The sequence below is a fragment of the Bufo gargarizans genome, chromosome 2, assembly GCF_014858855.1.
Source record: "Bufo gargarizans isolate SCDJY-AF-19 chromosome 2, ASM1485885v1, whole genome shotgun sequence".
In the NCBI taxonomy this organism is placed as follows: Eukaryota; Metazoa; Chordata; class Amphibia; order Anura; family Bufonidae; genus Bufo; species Bufo gargarizans.
In genome coordinates this window covers 294,463,404-294,483,608 of record NC_058081.1, presented here as the reverse complement: position 1 = coordinate 294,483,608, position 20,205 = coordinate 294,463,404, and the positions used below count along the sequence as shown (strand labels likewise).

General features: G+C 45.0%; 1 protein-coding gene across 5 annotated transcripts in view; it reads right to left on the bottom strand.

The window, feature by feature from the left end:
- Nucleotides 1–20,205, bottom strand: part of PPP1R12A (protein phosphatase 1 regulatory subunit 12A) — a 117,288-nt gene that overhangs the window by 81,911 nt on the left and 15,172 nt on the right. For all 5 annotated transcript variants that reach the window (XM_044280398.1, XM_044280395.1, XM_044280397.1 and 2 more), the window contains exon 2: nucleotides 623–753. In XM_044280398.1, the coding sequence (XP_044136333.1) occupies nucleotides 623–753 (131 nt within the window). The remainder of the gene's footprint in view (nucleotides 1–622; nucleotides 754–20,205) is intronic.

Here is a 20,205-nt window from a genome sequence, read left to right as displayed (position 1 = left end):
TTCCTGACTAACATTAGTCCCATATACACATTTTATTAGCTAAATTCCAAGAATCACTTAACATGAAATCAGCATCTTAGTAATACGGTTTAGTTCACATTCTGATCCATGCGACCTTTGACGTTTAAAGGGAACCTGTCATGTGGATATTTGATTATAATCTAATTATATACAATCATTAACTACTAAAAAGTACCTTAGATGTATTCACTTACTGGTGTGACAGATGGTTACCTCATAATATACACACAGATGCCAGATGCCGCATGCTAATGAGCCGATTCGAGTCCGGCGTGATGCCATTGAGTCCAGCGCATATTTAATTCAGAGCTATAGCCACTCCCCTGCCCACCTGCTGCTGATTCATATGCAAAAAAAAAAAAACTGTCAATCAGCAGCAGGTAGGCAGAGAGAGTCAGGAGCTCATGAATATTCATGACTCCTCATTATAAGCTGGAGCTTTTCAATACAAGATGTTGGCAGATTGACTGGGTTAATTAAAGAAAGTGACCCAGCATTTTGCCAAGTGAATCAGTCACTTATTTATGTTGCCCTTAGATTGGACACCATAAAACTGGTGACAGGTTCCCTTTAACCATGGTAGTTTAAGTGACTAACTTACTCTGCTATGTCAACGTATCCACAGGAAGAAGCAGCGTGCAATGGTATCCAGCCTTCGTTGTCTGGTTGATTAATACTAGCGCCATTCTCCACAAGGAACTTGACCATCTCAAGGTTATCATCAATGCAAGCCTGTAGCGAGAAAGACGACATTCATGAACTTAAGTCATCCATAGCCATTTCTGTGCAATATGAAAAACAAACAAACAAAAAAACGAAGCCCCAGTTTTTGCAGCACTAAGGGTTAAAACGTCCTCACCAGACAAAGCAAACATTACTGATTACCTAGAAGGCTCCACTAAGTAACCTGCTTTACCGTAAAGTTGCAGGACCTCTCTTATAAAGGATCATTCCACACAGTGTGTTACCTTACAACAGCTTTTAATGGCGAAGACTAGCAACTGAAATCTAATAACCTTCTATTAACTTAGGGAGAGATTTATCAAGCTGGTGTAAAGTAGAACTGGCTTAGTTGCCCATAGCAACACCAAAAGGAGCTGTGAACAATTAAAGGTGGAATCTGACTGGCTGCTATGGACAACTAAGCCAGTTCTACTTGACACCAGTTTGATAAATCTCCCCCTTACTCACTATAGAATATACAAGTCTTGCGCCAATCTGAACACGCAAAGCTGCAGTATAAAGCATTGGGAGAACGTCAGCATGAACTTCCGAGACTGAAAGTTGATTTTAAACATCCTTGTGTAACTAGAAAAAAATGCAGTGCTGTTGTCAATGGCCAGAGGTACCACTTGTTTGATTTAAGAAGCATGATCAAAAGGAGCTCCCCACCCCCTTGATAGGGTCGCCATATATCCATCAGCCAAAATAATAAATTTACAAATTTAAAAAAAATTGGTGCCATTTGCTAATATAAGCACTGAAAGAATACAGCAGACTTTAGAAGCCAGTATATTCATGAGCAAAGAGCTCAGCCCCACTTCTGTGGACACCCTGTACACTAATCTGACCAATTTCTGTCCACATTGTTTATGGGCAATTGATTTTGACTGATGTAACATACATATAGATCTGCCTGCCATTCCCAAAGAACTCAGACCAATGACATCAGCCTGACTAGTCAGAAATCTGAGTGTATGGCCAGCTTACAGGGGACGTCACCTCTCCCGACATGTCACCTAAGCCCCATTGAAGTGAACAGGGCCGAGCAACGCTCAGGCCAGTGGTACTAGGCGTGACGTCACAGGAACTGCGGGAAAGAACGAGAAGGCCACTCCGCTACTGTCTTCTCAAACTGCTGATCGGCCGATCAGATGCCGATCTATCCAGAGGATAGGTCATCAGTAAGAAAAAGCTGCAGAACCCCTGAAACGCCTCCCTAGCATCGCGGGTGACTCTAGGGAGGCTTGTCCCCGTCACCACCTGACATTGGCAAACCCCCCCCCCCCCCCCCCCCCCCAACACAGGATGTGCTGGGACAAGGAGCAACGTGGGTTCGGGGAGCAAGGCAAGTATATTGGGTGTGAGGGGCCTGAGCGTATGGTGCAGCATTTCAGGGGTTGGATAACCCCTTTAATGCTGGTGATTGACAGGCTGCTGCATATACTGCAGAGATGGGTACGCTCTCGGCAGGAATACAGTGGCTTTGGCTACTTGGCGTAGGCAGCTGTAGCTGTATCATGCTGCCTGCACTTATTTCCACATATGCAACTTTAACCTTTAAAGCTCCAGTTCAAAGCTATACAGAACAGAGCAATGCACCTGCTTGCCAGATGACTGTTACACGGGAGTTCTGCTCAATGTTGGATTGCTGCAAAACTCGACAAGCATTTATCCATCCGGAAGATACGTAAATGATTAAAGGAGTGGTCTGATTAGACCAGTGATGGCTAACCTCCGGCACTCCAGCTGCGTTAAAACTACGACTCCCAGCATGATCTATTCATTTCTATGGAGTTCTGAGAACAGCCAAGCAAAGAGGGCATGTTGGGAGTCATAGTTTTGCCACAACTGGAGTGCCGAGGTTAGCCATCACTGGATTAGACTCTGGGTTCTGCCACAAGAGGGCGTACAAGTGTTTCCTGCTGCCCTATAAAAAGTCTCTCAGAGGCTACTTTTGTGCAGTGTACCTCTAAATGAAAGATTGCTAAATGCTAGACATGCATCTACGACGAGACTTTGAGAAGGGCTGCATCATCCTTGCACTGAGAAGCAGGATGGTCGTTTGGACAGACTGCCTGCCACCTAGGCCGTTCTGACCCAGCCATTAGGTGGTATTTGGAGCAGTGGATAAAGATGGCACAGACAGGCCACCAGCAGGGGGGTTAATATGATCCACCAACAAGTACAAGCAGCTCCTACGTTGTCCACCATCCAGATACAAGAAGCACTTTCATTACACATCCCTGTCTGTCCGGACCATTCCCAGGCACTTAGCAGAAGGAAATTTAGTGTAACCACACTCATTATGTGCCCGGCCACCGTCTCCTTCATTTGCAGTGGTGTAGTGAATAAAAACCAGGACAGCTACAGTAGTCTTTAGCGATTAATCAAGGTTCTGTTTGGAATCTGACAAAAAGTTGGGTTGGTGTATGGAGGCTTTGTGAAGAGCGCTTCAATGGACGAGCGGGCCCACACAATGCCATGAAAACATTCCCCAGGTTAGAACGCTTCCACCAGCAGCTTATGTACTTCCAGCAATAACTGCAGGATGGCCTATCCTCAGGATAGGTCATCCATATCAGAATCCCAAACAACCTTCTCTAGAAGGGACCCAGCTAGAGAGAAAACAGCATGAACTGGAAGAGGTTCTTGCTACAGACCACCACTAACAATATGGGGGGTAATATCTGAAGCCGGCTTTGCTAGAGTCTGCATTTATGTACTTTGGACCAAATTTAACAAATGTTGCACTTTTGCCTAGAAATGTAGCTTTTTTTTTTACGGTATTCCCACTACTGCAGCAACTTTTGGGCTTTTTTGTGCAAGTCAGCGACGAGACTAATATAGCTAACCACACCCACTGTCCAAATCTGGAGTGAGATGTAAAAACGGAAAAAGTCGCAAAATATTTGCGCAAATAATCCCAAAAAGTCACACGGATCTATTTTTCGACTCTGAAGTGATAATCCCCCCCATTGTCCCTCACAGGATGTCAGCTCTCTAGAATACTTATGATGAAACTGCATTCTTTTCATGAAAAGTAGCTAGAATCTGACTGGTTGCCACTGGCACAACGCTTTACGCATGACGGCCTGCGCGTTTAGACATCTTCCACATCGCACAAATGCATGCGTGTCACTCATCTTTTACGGCATCAGGAAATCTGACTGCAGGACATACTCCACATAGCACGGACTTGTTTGAACCACATATACATAGACAGAATCTGGCCCGACGGCATTCCAGGAATCTGAACTTACTGAACGAAAACCAAATGAGGTCAAAGAAAAAAAAGTGACAAGGCCTGTTTCAGATGGTGTATGAAGCACTGTCCGTGTGACAGACACATTTGACCTACATCATGTGAATATGGGACAGCAGACCTGGGAACTCACAGTATCATAAGGAATTATGGTGCAGTGAGATCGGGTTAGGCAAACTGCAGTCAGTCTGAGAAACGAAGCATCACACAAACTGTGTTGTATTGACCAAAGATGCCGGATGAAGAAGCCCCCAGGAAAGGGAGGTGATTTAAACTTTTAATATTTAGATTTTTTTTATATTGTTTTCAATCTTTTTTTCACTTTTTATTTAACAACTATTAACCCCTGTAGGGGGGCTAAAATATGGGATTTTTTGATCCCTTGTCCTATTCACCCTAATAAAGAACTATTAGGGTGAATGGGATATCGACACGCTTCCTGCTGAGCTGTGCCTTGTGCATAGTTCAGCAGGGAGCTTACCATGGAAGCCCGGGAAGCTTCAGAAGCGTCCAGACTGTCATGGTAACCGATCGGAGGATCGCGATTTAACTGCATGGGCTCCAATTGGAAGGCAGAGTGAGCCGCATCCCTCTGCCTAACCTCACAGATGCCACAATCTGTGTTGGATGTGGCATCTGAGGGGTTAAATGACAGGAGTCGGCGCACTCGCTGTCCTTAGTCATTGTGGCCAGGAGCCTGCCCCATACAATGGCCCATGTACTGCATTATGGGGTTAACTGCATGCAGTCTACATCACTTGAATGGTGGAGGAAGGTGTAATTACACTGCACTGCTGCTACAACACAGACGTTGTGCAGGTGGACACTGAAGAGCATGCGGCAAGTAGCTGGGTGTTAGTGCCCCACCAGTCTGATATTGATGATATGACTGATGTGCTGCTGTTTTTGATGAAATTACCTGACACCACATTCCCCCTTCTGCTTCAGTGAATGCACGTCATAAGACAGATATGCAAAGGCATTGCCTCCTTTTGAAACATGTGACAAACAAAGCAAATCATGGGAAATACTGGGGCAGATTTACTAAAGCTATAGATTGCATACATTTAGACAGGCTGTCTAGACCTGCAGCATTCGGCAAAGTATTCTATGGCAAGTATTGGTTGGCTTGATTTTGATTTAATACAGAATTTTACACCAGAATTGAGGTGCAAAAAGTTGCATCTTAGGCCACGCCCTTTCCCCCAAAGCCCCCTGTCTCTTGTTAAGCCACACCCAAACACTAAAGCTAGAAGTGTCAATGCGAGCCACTTTTTGGCACAATTTAAAATCTAGGAGCACTCATGTGAGTGAATGTAGGAAATAAGTTTGTCAAAAACCACAGAATCCTAATGCACAGTCTCATGGGAAGTAGCTAGACTGCATTGGTGTGCGTATCTCCATCATCAGTGGGTAATCACTGGTCAGGAATAGATCATGTGCACATTATCCTTAAGAACACCTATGGAGTGTGGCATGGGTTAAATGGGCCTGCAAAAACTGTACGGACTTTTAACCCGAGATATATAAGTGGCAGCATGGAAAAGCATAGTATACCACCTTTTTTTTTTTTGGGACTCATGATGCAAAAGGCATGTGTGTAGACCACAAAGGTAAATGACTACATTATAAAAGGGCTCATGAAGACAACCTTATCTTTGGTCCAACATCCAACCCGCATTTTTTTTTCTCCAGATCGGATGCGGACCTATTCATTTAAATGGGGCAGGAAAAGATGCGGCTAGCGCCTAGCACACAGTGTGTTGTCCTCATGCGCAGCCTTGCAAAAAAAAAAGAGCATAGCCTATTCTTGTGGTTTTGCAGACAAGGATAGGACATTTCTATTAAGGTGACATAAAACTGCAGCACGCACACAGCTGTAGGGTTGTTGCGGGTATCGAGATTTCGATACCCAATCGATACTTTTGTCCCGGTATCGATACGATACCGGGATTTCTATTTTTTCGATACTGGGTTGCGCTTCTGCGCAGTCTAGTACCTCTGAACATGAGCGCGCTGCTGGCGGCGCGCTCATGTTCTCTCAGCAGCACGGGGAGAAGGAAGCTGTGTCCCCCCCCGTGCTGCTGCTGCCACCACCAATGTACGGGGAGAGGGGCGGGCGCACTGCGCCACCAATGATACGACTTTTCCTACACAGAGCGGCGCCCAGCGATGTCCCAGCACTTACGATTAGTCCTGGGCGCCGCTCCGTTCGCCTGCTGTGCCCCATTACTGTCCTCTCCTGCTCCATATGCTGATTACCTATCGGAGCGATGGGGAGGAGACATCAGCTTCACTAGTGGGCGTTCCTTCTCCCTGGCTGTAGCGCTGTCCAATCGCAGCGCAGGAAGAATGACTAGTGAAGCTGATGTCTCCTCCCCATCGCTCCGATAGTAATCAGCATGTGGAGCAGGAGAGGAGACAGTAATGGGGCACTGAGGGTGAACGAAGTGGCGCCCAGGACTAATAGTAAGTGCTGGGACATTGCTGGGCGCCGCTCTGTGTAATCTAATACTCAAGGTCTGGAGTCTGGACCCAGGAAAAGTAGTCTAACACATAATACAGGAGGCGGGTGCCGGCAGCAGAATCGCATTGCCGGCACCCTGCCTCTGACAGGGAGCTGTGCAGCACCTGAGGGGTTAACTGCCGCTGATTTGCCAGTACCCGCCTCCTGTAATTATCATTGGTGGCACAATGCGCGCGCCCCCCCCCCCCCCCCCCCTCTTCAACCCCCATCCCATTAAAATAATGCGTCGGCCCCTCTCAACCCCCCAGTATTAAAATCATTGGTGGCAGTGGCCACAGGGTCCCCTCCCCCTCATTGGTGGTGCAGTGGCAGCTTCTGATCGGAGCCCCAGCAGTGTAAGCCTGGGGCTCCGATCGGTTACCATGGCAGCCAGAACGCTACTGAAGCCCTGGCTGCCATGGTAACATCCCTGATGCTGTGTGCACAGAGCAGCAGGGACAGTGTGAAGTCCTATTCACCCTGATCTCTATCAGGGTGAATAGGACAAGGGATGAAAAAAAAAAAAAAAAATCACAGGTTCTAGCCCCTAAGGGGGGGAATTAGTTATGAAATAAAAAGTGTAACAATAAATAAAAATAAAGTAAAAAACAAACCCCCCACCAAAATATAAAGTATAAATCACCCCCTTTTCCCAATTTCACATATAAAATGTATAAATAATGCGGTGAACGCCTGAACAGAAAAAAAAAAAAACTGCGCGATTCGCCATTTTTAAAAATGCGGAATGCACATGGCTTTTTGGGTTTATTTATTTTTTTCGTGTGGTATCGAATATCGCAATACTTTTTCATGGTATCGAAACCGAATCAACTCTACACAGCAGGCATCCATGTTTTGCAGACCACAAAACACTTCTGGCCGTGTGCATGAACACGGAGCAGGACCAACCACTGACAATAAGTGATGGACACAATACCAATGCCTTATCACAAAGCCACATGTCCATCTGACTGCTGCCCTATCATGTACAGTCAGAAAGGGATGAGAAAAACAATTACATGGATTTAAAGGAGTATTCCGGTAAAGTAACCTAATTTTTGAAAAACTGCATTAAGGCTGCAACCCAACCAGAACCCATACCTATACAAAAAAACAGAGCTTCCATTTACCTTGCAATCCATTGGTCTAGCTGCTGTGTGAGTGTCATGGCGCCTAAACTTCCCTTACAAAACTACAATCCCCACAATCCCTAGCTTTCTTGCTGTGAGTGTTGATGTTTACTGATTGGCTGCCTGATATACAGTCGGTCACGCCCCCTCTACTCAGTAATCAGCAGCACACTGACACTCCTTGTTTCACAAGACATCTAGCTAGAGAACTGATAGCAACACACTGAGCATGCCCGACCGGATCAGGACTACAGGTCGATGCGGTGGTAACTTATGAGGGGAAACAGCGAGTAAATATATGAACGGTAAATATATGAAATTTACATTAGGTAATTATTGATAATGAATTAGTCTAAAACATAAGTTCTATTTATGGTAACAGGAATACCCCTTTAAGGCATAGGAAGCACGGAGGTGGTCAGCATGCACCTTGACTACACACAATGCTAGAGAGAACATCTGCAGCACATTACAAAGAACAGCAGCAGCTTCTTTGACCACATTTGGTCAGATAATTGCTCATCCTTGGCAATAATCCACGTCAAACAGTTAAATAGGAGTTTTATCAGTCACTTTGGTGGAGAAAGTTACTCCACAAGTGGAATCACCAGGTGCCCAAAAATCTGCTACTACTATACTTATTGTGCACAAAAGCTGAGCTTTAGGCCTCTTGCACATGAACGTTTGGTGAAAAAACAATTTTAATGGGTCCGAAAAAAAAAAAAATTAGACTGTACTCCGTATGCATTCCGTTTAAAGATATAACATGTCCTCTTATTCTCTGCATAACAGACAAGGATAGGACTGTTCTGTTCCGCAAAATACAGAAAGCACACGGACATCATCCGTATTTTTGGTGGATCTGTTTTTTGCAGACCGCAAAATACTGAAAAAGCCATACGGTCGTGTGCAAGAGGTCTTAGCCCAACAGATTGATTGAAGCTCCTGCATATCTACATCACTGGCAGAAATCTGACAAGTCTCAATAATACCCTATTATATGGAAACATCCTTAAAGGGCATCTGTCAGCAGATTTGTACCTACGACACTGTTCATAGGTGTCCTTATTACTGAGAAAAATGATTGTTTAATATACGCAAATGAGCCTCTAGGAGCAACGGAGGCGTTGCCGTTACACCTAGAGGCACTGCTCTCTGCACTGTGATTGAAGGCTCATGCACATGACCATAGCCCGTTTCACATCCGCAAAACAGTCCTATCCTTTTCAGCACTGCGGACAATAATAGGACATGTTCTATTTTTTTGCAGGTCAGTGTAAAACTTGAAGATGACCCTACAGGGGCAGAAAACTATGGGAACAATTCCGCTAATTTAAAAAAAATATATTTTTGCCAGTTACAGCCAGCTTGTGACATTCTTTTCTAATTTGTTTTTATTTTCTATTTTTTATCCTATTATGTATACATGGATTATAGGACAATTTGAGATCTCATTTACAGCTGTCACATGAACTCACTGACGTCCATGAGTTTTCTAGGCATGCTCTGGGACCTCTGAGGAAGTGACCATTATCTAATATGAACGGCAGACCCTGTGTTATTTATACACAGGTGATACTTGTCATTGTAATCTTGCCTATGATAATGAGATGACTGCTGAAAAGGGATTGTACAGAACAGGAAGCAGCAGTTTATTGTAGGCTTAAAGGCCAGTGTGAAAACTGCTGAATTGTAGTGGTTTGGGGGAAAATTGATAAAATATATATATATATATATATATATATATATATATATATATATATATATATATATATATATATATATATATATATATATATATATATATATATATTACACACACACCTTTTTAAAAGTTTCCAGTAAGTCATGTTCCCTCATCATACAAGGCACAGAAAACTTCTATAGACCTAGAAGTGCCAAATTGTGCCACATGTGTTTAGTATAAGGTGTTTTTTGGGGTCAGTGGTCCAGTTAGGTTTTCCCCTGTGATCACTGCACGGGTGCGCAAATGAGACAGTACATTTCTGACTCTGGCCACCCAGTTTTCCAGGGAAACATCAGCTGGTTGTCAGGCAGCTTGGAGAGGGCAGTCCAGTTAGCATGGATTAGTACTGAGAATATGGAAAACATAGTAAGTTGGAGTCATAATTGCATTACTTCCATTGTTCTGCTCCCTCATAGAACTACTTAATAATGGCAGTGCCAGATGAGTGCCCGATGGATGCCAAGGACTAAGTCACGGTGTCTGGCATTTTTTACATAATCTGAGACAGACTGCAGACAAAGCCTTAAAGGGGTTGTCCAACCTCAATTTGTATTTATTTATTAAAGTGAACCTGTCACCATACCATGCAGTGTTGGAGCTGGAAGAGAAGAGCAGATTGATATCTAGTTTTATAAGATTTAGCAGAACTTGTCATTTCGAATAACTTTGTTTGATTTTTTAAAGTAAAGTGGTGCCTCGGAACCGAACCAGAGTTTGGTTTCAAGTTTTAAAGTAGTTTTCCACTTAAAAAATTAACTAGTGAAGTTATTCAACGACTTCAGGCGCGACTCATCAGAGCCCATACATTCTAATACTGTACAGAGACGGATCTCTATTATTCCAAAGCTTGGAACGAAGCGACTGCAGATGAAGCATCCAAAGCTCATATAGATCAACACTACTGAAGCCTTTCCTGTATAAAGGCTACATGCACACAAACGTTAGGGCTCCGTGCCCGTGCTGCGGACCGCAAATTGCGGTCCACAATGCACGGGCACAAACCGCGGGGCATCCGCATGAGGATCACGGACCCATTCACGGACCCAAGTGAATGGGGTCCGCCATCCGCATCAGACGGTCCACACCGAAAAAACTATGACGCCATATTTATTTGCGGTGCGGAACAACGGAAAGAAACACCACGGAAGCACTCCGTAGTGCTTCCGGTGTTCCGTTCTGTGACTCTGTTCTGCATCTGAATGGGTCCGCATCAGTGATGCGTGGTGCACATGGTCGGCGGCCGCTGCCGCGTGCATGAGGCCTAAATGTGTATACATAGATAGCGGTCAGTGACTGATCGGACTAGCCACTAGCCATAAACACCAATCTGCACACATTCTCCTGATCTATAACATGGGGTCTGCTGATTGCACTGGATTTTAATGGAAACGAGTTGCCTTTAACAGACCCCTGCACATTGTTTACCTGTTGAAAAACGCATACTCCCCTGCTGCCTACCGCTCCGTTCCAGCTGCCTAATGTGGTCTTCCAGTTCTCATCCTGTAAACTTTTGACCGATAGGATCACATATGTCGCTGCAGCAAAATACTAGCCTCAGTGGCAACATGTCCCCAAACAGCACATGAACCAGCAGTGACATGCTGCTTAGAGGGGTTCTGCACTTTGTTTAAACTGATGATCTAGCCTCTGGATAGATCATCAGCATCTAAATCGCCAGGTGTCCGACACCTGGGACCCCCGCCGATCAGCTGTTTGAGAAGGCAGCGGCACTTGCAGTAGTGCCACGGCCTTCTCGCCATTTACGCTGGCCCAGTGACGTCACAACTAGTATCAACTCGCCTGGGCGCGGCTAAGCTCTGTTCATTTGAATTGAGCTTAGCACCGCCCAGGCCAGTTGATACTAGTCGTGACATCACTGGGCCAGCAGTAAACAGCAAGAAGGCCGTGGCCCTGCTACAGTGCCGCTGCCTTCTCAAACAGCTGATCGGTGGGGGTCCCGGGTGTCAGACCCCCGCCGGTCAGATGCTGATGATCTATCCAGAGGATAGAGCATCAGTTAAACAAACTGCAGAACCCCTCTAAGCAGCATGTCACTGCTGGTTCATGTGCTGTTTGGAGACATGTCGCCACTGAGCCCCCTGCAATCACTAAGGAGAAAGAAGGGCTCAAAGTCTAGGAGCCATCTCCAGGCACATAGAGAGACAGAGCTCGTTTTAGAGATTGGCAAGGGTCTCAGCACAAGAAACATAAAATACACTGTAAACCATTTAATAAATCAACACCCATCACAAGCTAAATATTTATAGAGTCAAGCCAAATATGTAGACGCCTATAGAACCATTGTCCCCTCTTGTGATGGAAAGGCACTCCCATTAGAAAGGAGCCCAAACTGCTGAAAACGAGCAAAGTCCAGACACATTGCCACAAAAGGAATTCCAGTAACTGGCATAGTACCAGCTGCCACAAGACAAGAGTCAAACATGACATCACTGTATGGAGGCTTCCCCAAGGCCAGAAGAAAAGGACTTCTCAGTAAACCAGGGATACCCAACCTGCAGCCAAACGACAACTCCCTATAGCCATCAGGGCATGCTGGAGCAGCAGCAGGTTGGGCATCCCTGCATTAAACTAGTCTACACATTCATGAGGGCGGGTGCTATGTTCTAAGAAACTATTGGCAATGGCTGGTTTGTTCTTGATAATTGCCTGACACATCAGTCCGTGTAAAAGACCCTTAAAGGGATGTCCAGCCATATCGTCAGGATAGGTCCAACACCCCCACCGATCAGCTGTTTGAAGAGGTGAGCGCTGCTACCATTTATTACCCTGCACTCTACCTCAGAAGTGCAGGGTAATACAAGTACTCCATTTAAGTGACCCCACTGCTGCAAAGGAAACAATGTGTAGTGTAATGCACAAGAAGCAGCAGGTGTCAGACCCCACCAATCTGATCTTTATGACCTGTCCTGATGATAGGTCATCAATATATGTGGCCGGACAAGCCCTTTAAGGCACATCCTACAGAATTGCAAAGACATTTACAAAAACAGCACAAAGCAGACCTGCTGCACAACTAGTCCAGAGCTCCTTCTGAGGGCACAGCTCGTCGTGAAGTTCTGCTTTTTTCCTGCCTTAGACAGTAGTTTGTGGTTCATTAGATGAGAGATAACCATCAATAAACGAGGGTTAATTGTTGGCATGACAGCAGGCATGGCTTATGTTGCGGGGCATCACGGATTGTAATAAGGGTAATGCTCATCAGATCTTCACAATGAGCTCACAGGAGGTGAGGTCTGAAAACGCACAGGTCGCCTGGGAAGTTCTGCATCAGGTCATTACATAACTCCACAGTGATGAAACCTATGCGCTAGCAGTGAGTGAACGGAAGTGTGGAAATCCTTTTATCTGAGTTGTCACACAAATCATTTAGCGGTAAGCTGATCCATAACTGTGGGCACGCACCTCACTAGCCATATACAGCTGATATTTGGGGGGCATTATCTGCCTTCAGGGGACACAGCACACTACTAAACAAATACCTATTTCTTAGCTTTCTCCATCTTTAGTGTTTAGGGGATGGAAAAAAGGGCATATTCCTATCTGGATATTTATGGCATATCCAGAAGACCCTCTCCTATCTTGAGAATAGAGCCCTGTCTCGTTGCCACTGCGAATGGAGAGACGGACGTGTATTGCATGGATTTGCCTACTCACTTCTATGGGAGTTCTGAAAATGGGCGAGTAAGCCAAAATGTCCTATGTAAGCCTAAAAATCATATCTGTCAGCAGCACATTGCATAAAGATGGGATGTGCTGCCAACAATCTGCTGCTGTATGGGGACCAAACAACCTTGTCAGACCCCCACACAGTTTGCATCAGATAGCGCGAAAACCCTTTTAAATGAGCGACACTGAAATTATATCATCAGTTGGCATTTCTTATGCCCAGGCATCGGTCCATGTAAAATGACTAAGATTTGTCACAGATAACAGCAATTTTTAGGCTGCCAAAATAAATGATCAGCCGAAAAAGGTTTGTTTGCTTGTCTGGCGGCCAACTGCCGCCATGTTTACATGGGTCAATAATCTGGAACACGCTTTCTTATGCAAGTTCTTCCACTAGATAGCCAGTCTGTGTAAAAGGCTTCTTAATGTTAGAAAGCCCTGGCAGCGGCTGATCTTCCAAGGAATAAAAGGATTTGGCATGGCCGATCCTTCTATCCCTGATGTCAGGCTAGCCATGAAGGCACCAGCAGAAACTCAGTCAAATCCAGCGACACTCCAGTAGTTGCCACCAGCAATGATGTACCGTCACTGCTGCCGTCAACCCGCCTTCAATGGTCACATACTACTACCTCCAAGACCAGTGGAGGTGGTATGGTGGCACCATAAGTCTACCTCTTGCTCCACAGAGATGCCATGTATCACGTTCAGCTAGATACATGACGCAGAAGATATTCTGCCCTGAAATCAATGCTTCTAGAGAACCACACCATAATACAACATGCAATGAGATGTGGCAGACTGAACCAACCAGCACTTTGGGAATCTAGTATTATTTGACAGACCAACCAACTTTGGTGAGATTTATTTACCCCGAAAGTCCACTGGGTAAAGGAGGTTACCGGTCAGCCATGTATTGTTCTCAGTTCTCACAGATGCAAAGTTACTGGGCTGACATTTCTTCGCTACGTGGATAAAGGTGGAGAAACAGGAGAGACAGGTTTCAGACGTTCAATCCCATCAGATCACTTGATGCTAATGTTCTACCAAACAGCACACTTGTGCGCTAAGCAGAGCTGAAGGAACTTCTAGAAACTAAGAGCACTGACAGGAAGAGAAGGAATTTGGCACATCTTCCCAAAAATGTACTGCACCATGTGTGATCAGCGTTTATCTGACAACCATTTGCTAGGACTCTGTTTATCAGGTTGGATCACATTAGAGGGGGTTCATCAATAAAATGCACCATCTTACGTGCTGGTAAGAATTGCCACAAACTCAAAGGGAGTCTGCCACCTCCAAAAGTGGTTTCAAATGTGGTCCTCTAATCCAGAGAAATGCCTATTTTTATTTTCAGTACACTCCGTCCAGTGCCTCCCCTTTGTTTGATTGACAACCCGAGATTTCAGAGCTTGCAGCAATGACACAGAGGACGCCAGGTACATAACCTCAGCAGCCCTAACCACGGTCCAAGGAAAACCTCATTTCCAGAAAAATAAAAAAATGAAGAATTCTAGAGGACCATATTTTCATAAGAAATGAGCAATATGCTTACTCTGAAACAGATTTTTGGAGATGACCGGCTACCTTTAACAAAATGGAGCATGTGGCATGATAAATTTGGAGGAAATGGCAAGGTTTCCTTACACCACTTTATGGCTGGTAAAGTTTGCACCTGTAGCTTACCCCAAAAGATGGTGCACAGTGCACACCCTTAATAAATGTTGTGTTTTACAAATCTTCCCCGATAAATCCATTCTTCATACTTGAATAAACTGTCTGGTGCATGCCATGGGCAACTTTCCCAAATATTCTGCAGCATTTTAGATCTCACTCTTATTCCTTGTCCTTTACCTTTCCACTGGATATCACATTGATTTAGACAATGACAGATCTATTGAGTGCTCCTACCTCATTCAGCTCAGTTATATTCCTGGATAACTGACTGCGTGCTAAGGCTGTGTTCACATTTCATTTTTGTTCATAATATGTGCTGTAAGTAATCTTAATACCCCCATACAGAGCACATTAGGGTATTGTCAGCCAAAGCTGAATGGTTAGGGTGACTTAACATTTTAAAGAGTATGGAGAGACTTTGAACTACTAAACCCCCCTACCTGTATGAGCACCTTTAGGCCCTCATTCACTCTAAGGTCAAAAGAGTCTGGCACGGTCTTACTAAATGTGTCCAAAATCTCCAGTATCCACGAGTCATTATTGAAAAAAGTGAAAAAAAAAAAAAAAAAAAAAAAAAAAAAAAGATATGCCATCCGTACAAACCCATACAATAAGCTTAATACATTATTTATGGGTCACAGAAAACCCTTATTTGGGAAAAAAAAAAGGTTTTACTTTGCAAATGGTAATGTCTAAAAACTATATATACTCCGTATCATTGTAATCTTATTGACCAACAGAATAAAGTTAGTCCAACTGTTTTTTATCCCACCTCAAAAATGTATAAAAGATGTTTAACCCCTTCCCTTTTAAGTACATATGTTAAATGTCTTTGCAGATATCAGGCTGTGTAAGAGCTAGATTTTCAAGCCAGTTCTTGTTTTATAGATGACAGTCTCAGCTTTAAAACAATACCCCTTAGGGGCCCATTCACACGTCCGTAGTGTATTGCGGATCCGCAATACACCCGGCCGGCCCCTCCATAGAACTGCCTATTCTTGTCTGCAATTGCGGACAAGAATAGAACATGTTCTATTATTTTTCGGGAGCCGCACACCGGATGATCGGGGCCACGCCCCATAGAGAATGAATGGGCAACGTTGTGGAACAGATCCTGACTCATTCTACGGACGTGTGAATGGACCCTTAGAAAGGGGTCTCAGAGAAAGCTGCACACACCTGCAGGTTTCATTCCTGGCTGATTTCTAAGTGCTCTAACTAGCAACTTATTAGGTTACGGCTAGTGTTGAGTGAACTTGTGTTTTAAGTTTTGCGTTAATAGTTCGGGGTCAGGTAATCGAAGAATCCCGTTATGGAGTCCGCTACCACGGACCATAACGACAATTGGAATCCATAACTGGATTCTTAGATAACCAGAACCGGAACTTTGGACGCAGAACTTAAAACACAAGTTCGTGCAACACTAGTTACAGCCTCAATCTTGGGGCTCTTGCACACGACCTGGCCGGGCCCGTGGGGCAGCCACATGCGGATCGCGGACCCCTTCACTTGAATGGGGTCCGCGATCCATCCGTTCCGCAAAGATAGAACAAGTTTTTTTTTGGGCGGAACGGAAGCACTGAACGGAACCTCACGGAAGCACTCCGTAGTGCTTCTGTGGGGATCCGTTCCGCATCTCCAGATCCGCGGACCCGCCGGGGCTCCGTGTATTGCGGACCTGCCGTATACGGGCCGCAATATAGCCACAGCGGGGCAACAACCGCGTACAAGAGGCCTTAGGTCTTTAAAGCGGAGATTGTCAGCCATCCGAAAAGTGAAAGGGGGGGGGGGGGGGGGCAGTGCTGACAGGCTGCACCAGGAGAGACATAGCATGTCCATCTGTCCATGTTCCCAGGAAGAGAAGGAGGGCATGTTCAGATTTTGTTCAGAAGATTTTACCCTCAACTAAATCTGCCAAGCATCCCATGGCAGAAAACTGCTGCCCCGTTTCTGCCATGGGTTTTAATGTACAAAAAGAAGCAGTAATGCAATACCAATCCCCTGCTGATCCCATTCAAACTAGGGTTGTTTCGATAACAAAATTTTGATTCGGTTTTGATACCATAAAAAAGTATTTCGGATACTCTATACGATGCGGAATAAAAAAATTAAAAAAAACACCAAAAAAAGCTGCGTGCATTCCGCATTTTAAGGAACGTCCGGCCCATAATAGAACAGTGGCCACTGCGCCACCAATGAATATAGTTTATGCTTAATACAAACGCAGACTGAGCTGCGGGTGCCAGACAAATCCCATACCCGGCACCCAGCCTCTATGACTGCGCGCTGCGATCCGCCACTATTAAACCCCCAGGTGCGGCATCTGAGGGGTTAATAGCGGCGGATCGCAGCGTGCAGTCATATGTCTGGCACCCACATGGCAGCCTGCATTTGTATTAAGCATAAATGATATTCATTGGTGGTGCACCGAACAATCCCCCCCCCCCCCCCAACCCCAGTATTATAAAGTAAAATCATTGGTGGCGCAGTGCGCCCCCAACGTATTATAATCATTGGTGGTGCAGTGCGTCCCCAACGTATTATAATCATTGGTGGTGCAGTGCGTCCCCAACGTATTATAATCATTGGTGGTGCAGTGCGTCCCCAACGTATTATAATCATTGGTGGTGCAGTGCGTCCCCAACGTATTATAATCATTGGTGGTGCAGTGCGTCCCCAACGTATTATAATCATTGGTGGTGCAGTGCGTCCCCAACGTATTATAATCATTGGTGGTGCAGTGCGTCCCCAACGTATTATAATCATTGGTGGTGCAGTGCGTCCCCAACGTATTATAATCATTGGTGGTGCAGTGCGTCCCCAACCACCCATCCCCCAAGTATTATCATTGGTGGCAGCTCTGCACTGCCACCAATGATTTTAATAATGGGGGGGGGGGGGGGGCACTGCACCACCAATGATTTTAATACTGGGGGGTTAAGGGGAGGGGGTGCACTGCACCACCAATGATCATTAGCATTTAATACAGGAGGCACCTCCTGGATTTGTATTAAACAATTACTTTCATTTGTGGCGCAGTGCACCCACCCCTCTCCTCATTGGTGGCAGTGGCACATGGGGGAGGGAGAGAGTGCCTAGTTCTCTGATACTAGACTGCACAATAGTAAAGCCTAGTATCGAAAAAAGGCAAATCCCAGTATTGAGGTCGATACCAGACAAAAGTATAGATTGGTTATCAAAAATTCGATACCCGAAACAACCCTAATTCAAACTTCCCTAGTTCGTTGCCGACCAGTTTGCCAGGCTACAGTGATGATATGGCATGTTGACACATGACTTCTGCAGTCAATCACTGGCTATAGCAGTGACACATCAATACCAGTCAAGGCTACAGTGACCAGATGTCATGTCAATATAGCTGGAGACTGGGGAATTGCAGGGAAGCATAAGCACGGGGAAATAAAGCTCTGTGCCTACACCGTTCAACCAGTGTAAGCTAGTGTTGAGCGAACTTGTGTTTTAAGTTCGGTGTCCAAAGTTGGGGTTATCGAAGAATCCTGTTATGGACCGTGGTAGTGGAATCCATAATGCGATTCTTTGATAACCCGAATCTTGGACGCCGAACTTAAAACACAAGTTTGCTGAACACTAGTGCAATCTCTACTTTGCCAAACCCCATTGTTACTGCCTTTTGTCAAGTTTCAATGCCATGGCAGTAGTACAAATACCTATTAAGATCAAGTCAAATGTAAAAAGGGGAATGCAGAAAGTTTAAAACTGCACATTTTTGGAAACCGGAGTACTTTTCTCACAAAGACACGTGCTCCATTTTTATCTTTTTATACAACATGCATGAACACATTTGGAATCATGCTGGATGCACAAGAGGGGCGTAAGACCATGCAATGGCTCTGCCAAATATATTCTGGACTATCACCATTTACTTGTGTACTGTATTTGATGGTTAGCAGCAGAATGGGTTTTCTGCATTTGAAATTGATGGCCCTGTTGTAGAGAAATATAAACTTTTCTGTATATGCAAATGGTGTGTCCGACGCACCAATGGGTGTGCCTAGCTCCTTGGAGCACCACCATCATTCTTCCCCCTTAGCTCCTCCCCCCGAGGGGCATTGTCTTCCTGTCTGGCCCGGTAATCCCACACATTCACCGGAGAATAAAGGATCAGTGAATGCAGAGCTTGAATCTCGGCAGGCTATACCCATTGCTGAGATCCAGACTTTGCATGTGCCAATTCAAAACCCCTTTAATTGACTGAGCAGGCCTATCCTGAGTGTGAAGAGACACTAGGAAGGGGGAACATGTAAGTGTGCGAACAGCAGCAGTGGAGGAATCAATGAGCATTTTTTTTAACCATTCTGCCCTTTTTCAGAATTTTCTCTCTTCAGATAAACCCAGTAAACGTTAGTGGTCGCCCTTAGAACAAACACCACAGCAGAGTGCAGAAGATAATTTCAAGAAGTACTTAACCACAAACTTGTGAAGGTTATCCTTTTCCTCTTTTTCAGTTTGCCTTCCCATACAAAGAAAAAACTAAATGTACACCAAAACCTCTAGTACTCAACCCGAACATCCAAGTTTATTACTAGAATTACAAAATCACATTTGGCAAATTCATTACCGAAATCAGCCTTTCATAATTCCATTCGTAGTTCCAACAGGCTTCGCCGGATGTTACCAGAATTATAGTCAACGGGGCTGGTGGGCATTCCGTCAACATTTGGCAATGGCGGACCAAGAGAGCGCCGGTAGGCTGTTCTCTGCCGGAACAAACGGAGGTGTGAAACTAGCCTTCGCTCTTCTATTAAACGAATGAGGCTCGCAATGGAACTGATTTTCAGTCTATATATGAATATGCCTTACTAGTACAGCGAGTCCAAATCACCTACCAAAAGGAAGCACTAAAAAAAAGGTACATGATCCTGCATTTCAAGGGCATGTTCAAATGCAGCATAAACCATGCAGATTTTCCATCAGGATTTGCACAAATCCATAACCAAGTCGGGGATGTGGAGTCAAACTAAAGTTCGGACTCCTCCATAAAAGACCAATTTAGAAATCCTTTTTTTGTAGTAAAATGGTAACATTAGGCTTTTTCTTACCATCAGGTAAGTAATCAGGCTGCTAAGGCTACTTTCACACCAGCGTTTTTGCTGGATCCGGCAGGGTTCAGCAAAAACGCTTCCGTTACTGATAATACAACCGCCTGCCTGCGTTATGAACGGATCCGGTTGTATTATCTTTAACATAGCCAAGACGGATCAGTCATGACCGCCATTAAAAGTCAATGGGGGATGGATCAGTTTTCTACTGTGGCAGAGAAAACGGATCCGTCCCCATTAACTAGCATTGGGGGTCATGCCAGATCCGTCTTGCTCCGCATCCCCGGACGGAAGGCAAACTACAACATGTTGCGGTTTGCTCTCCAGTATGGCAACGCAACTAAACGGAACGCATTTCAGAGCATTCCGTTCTG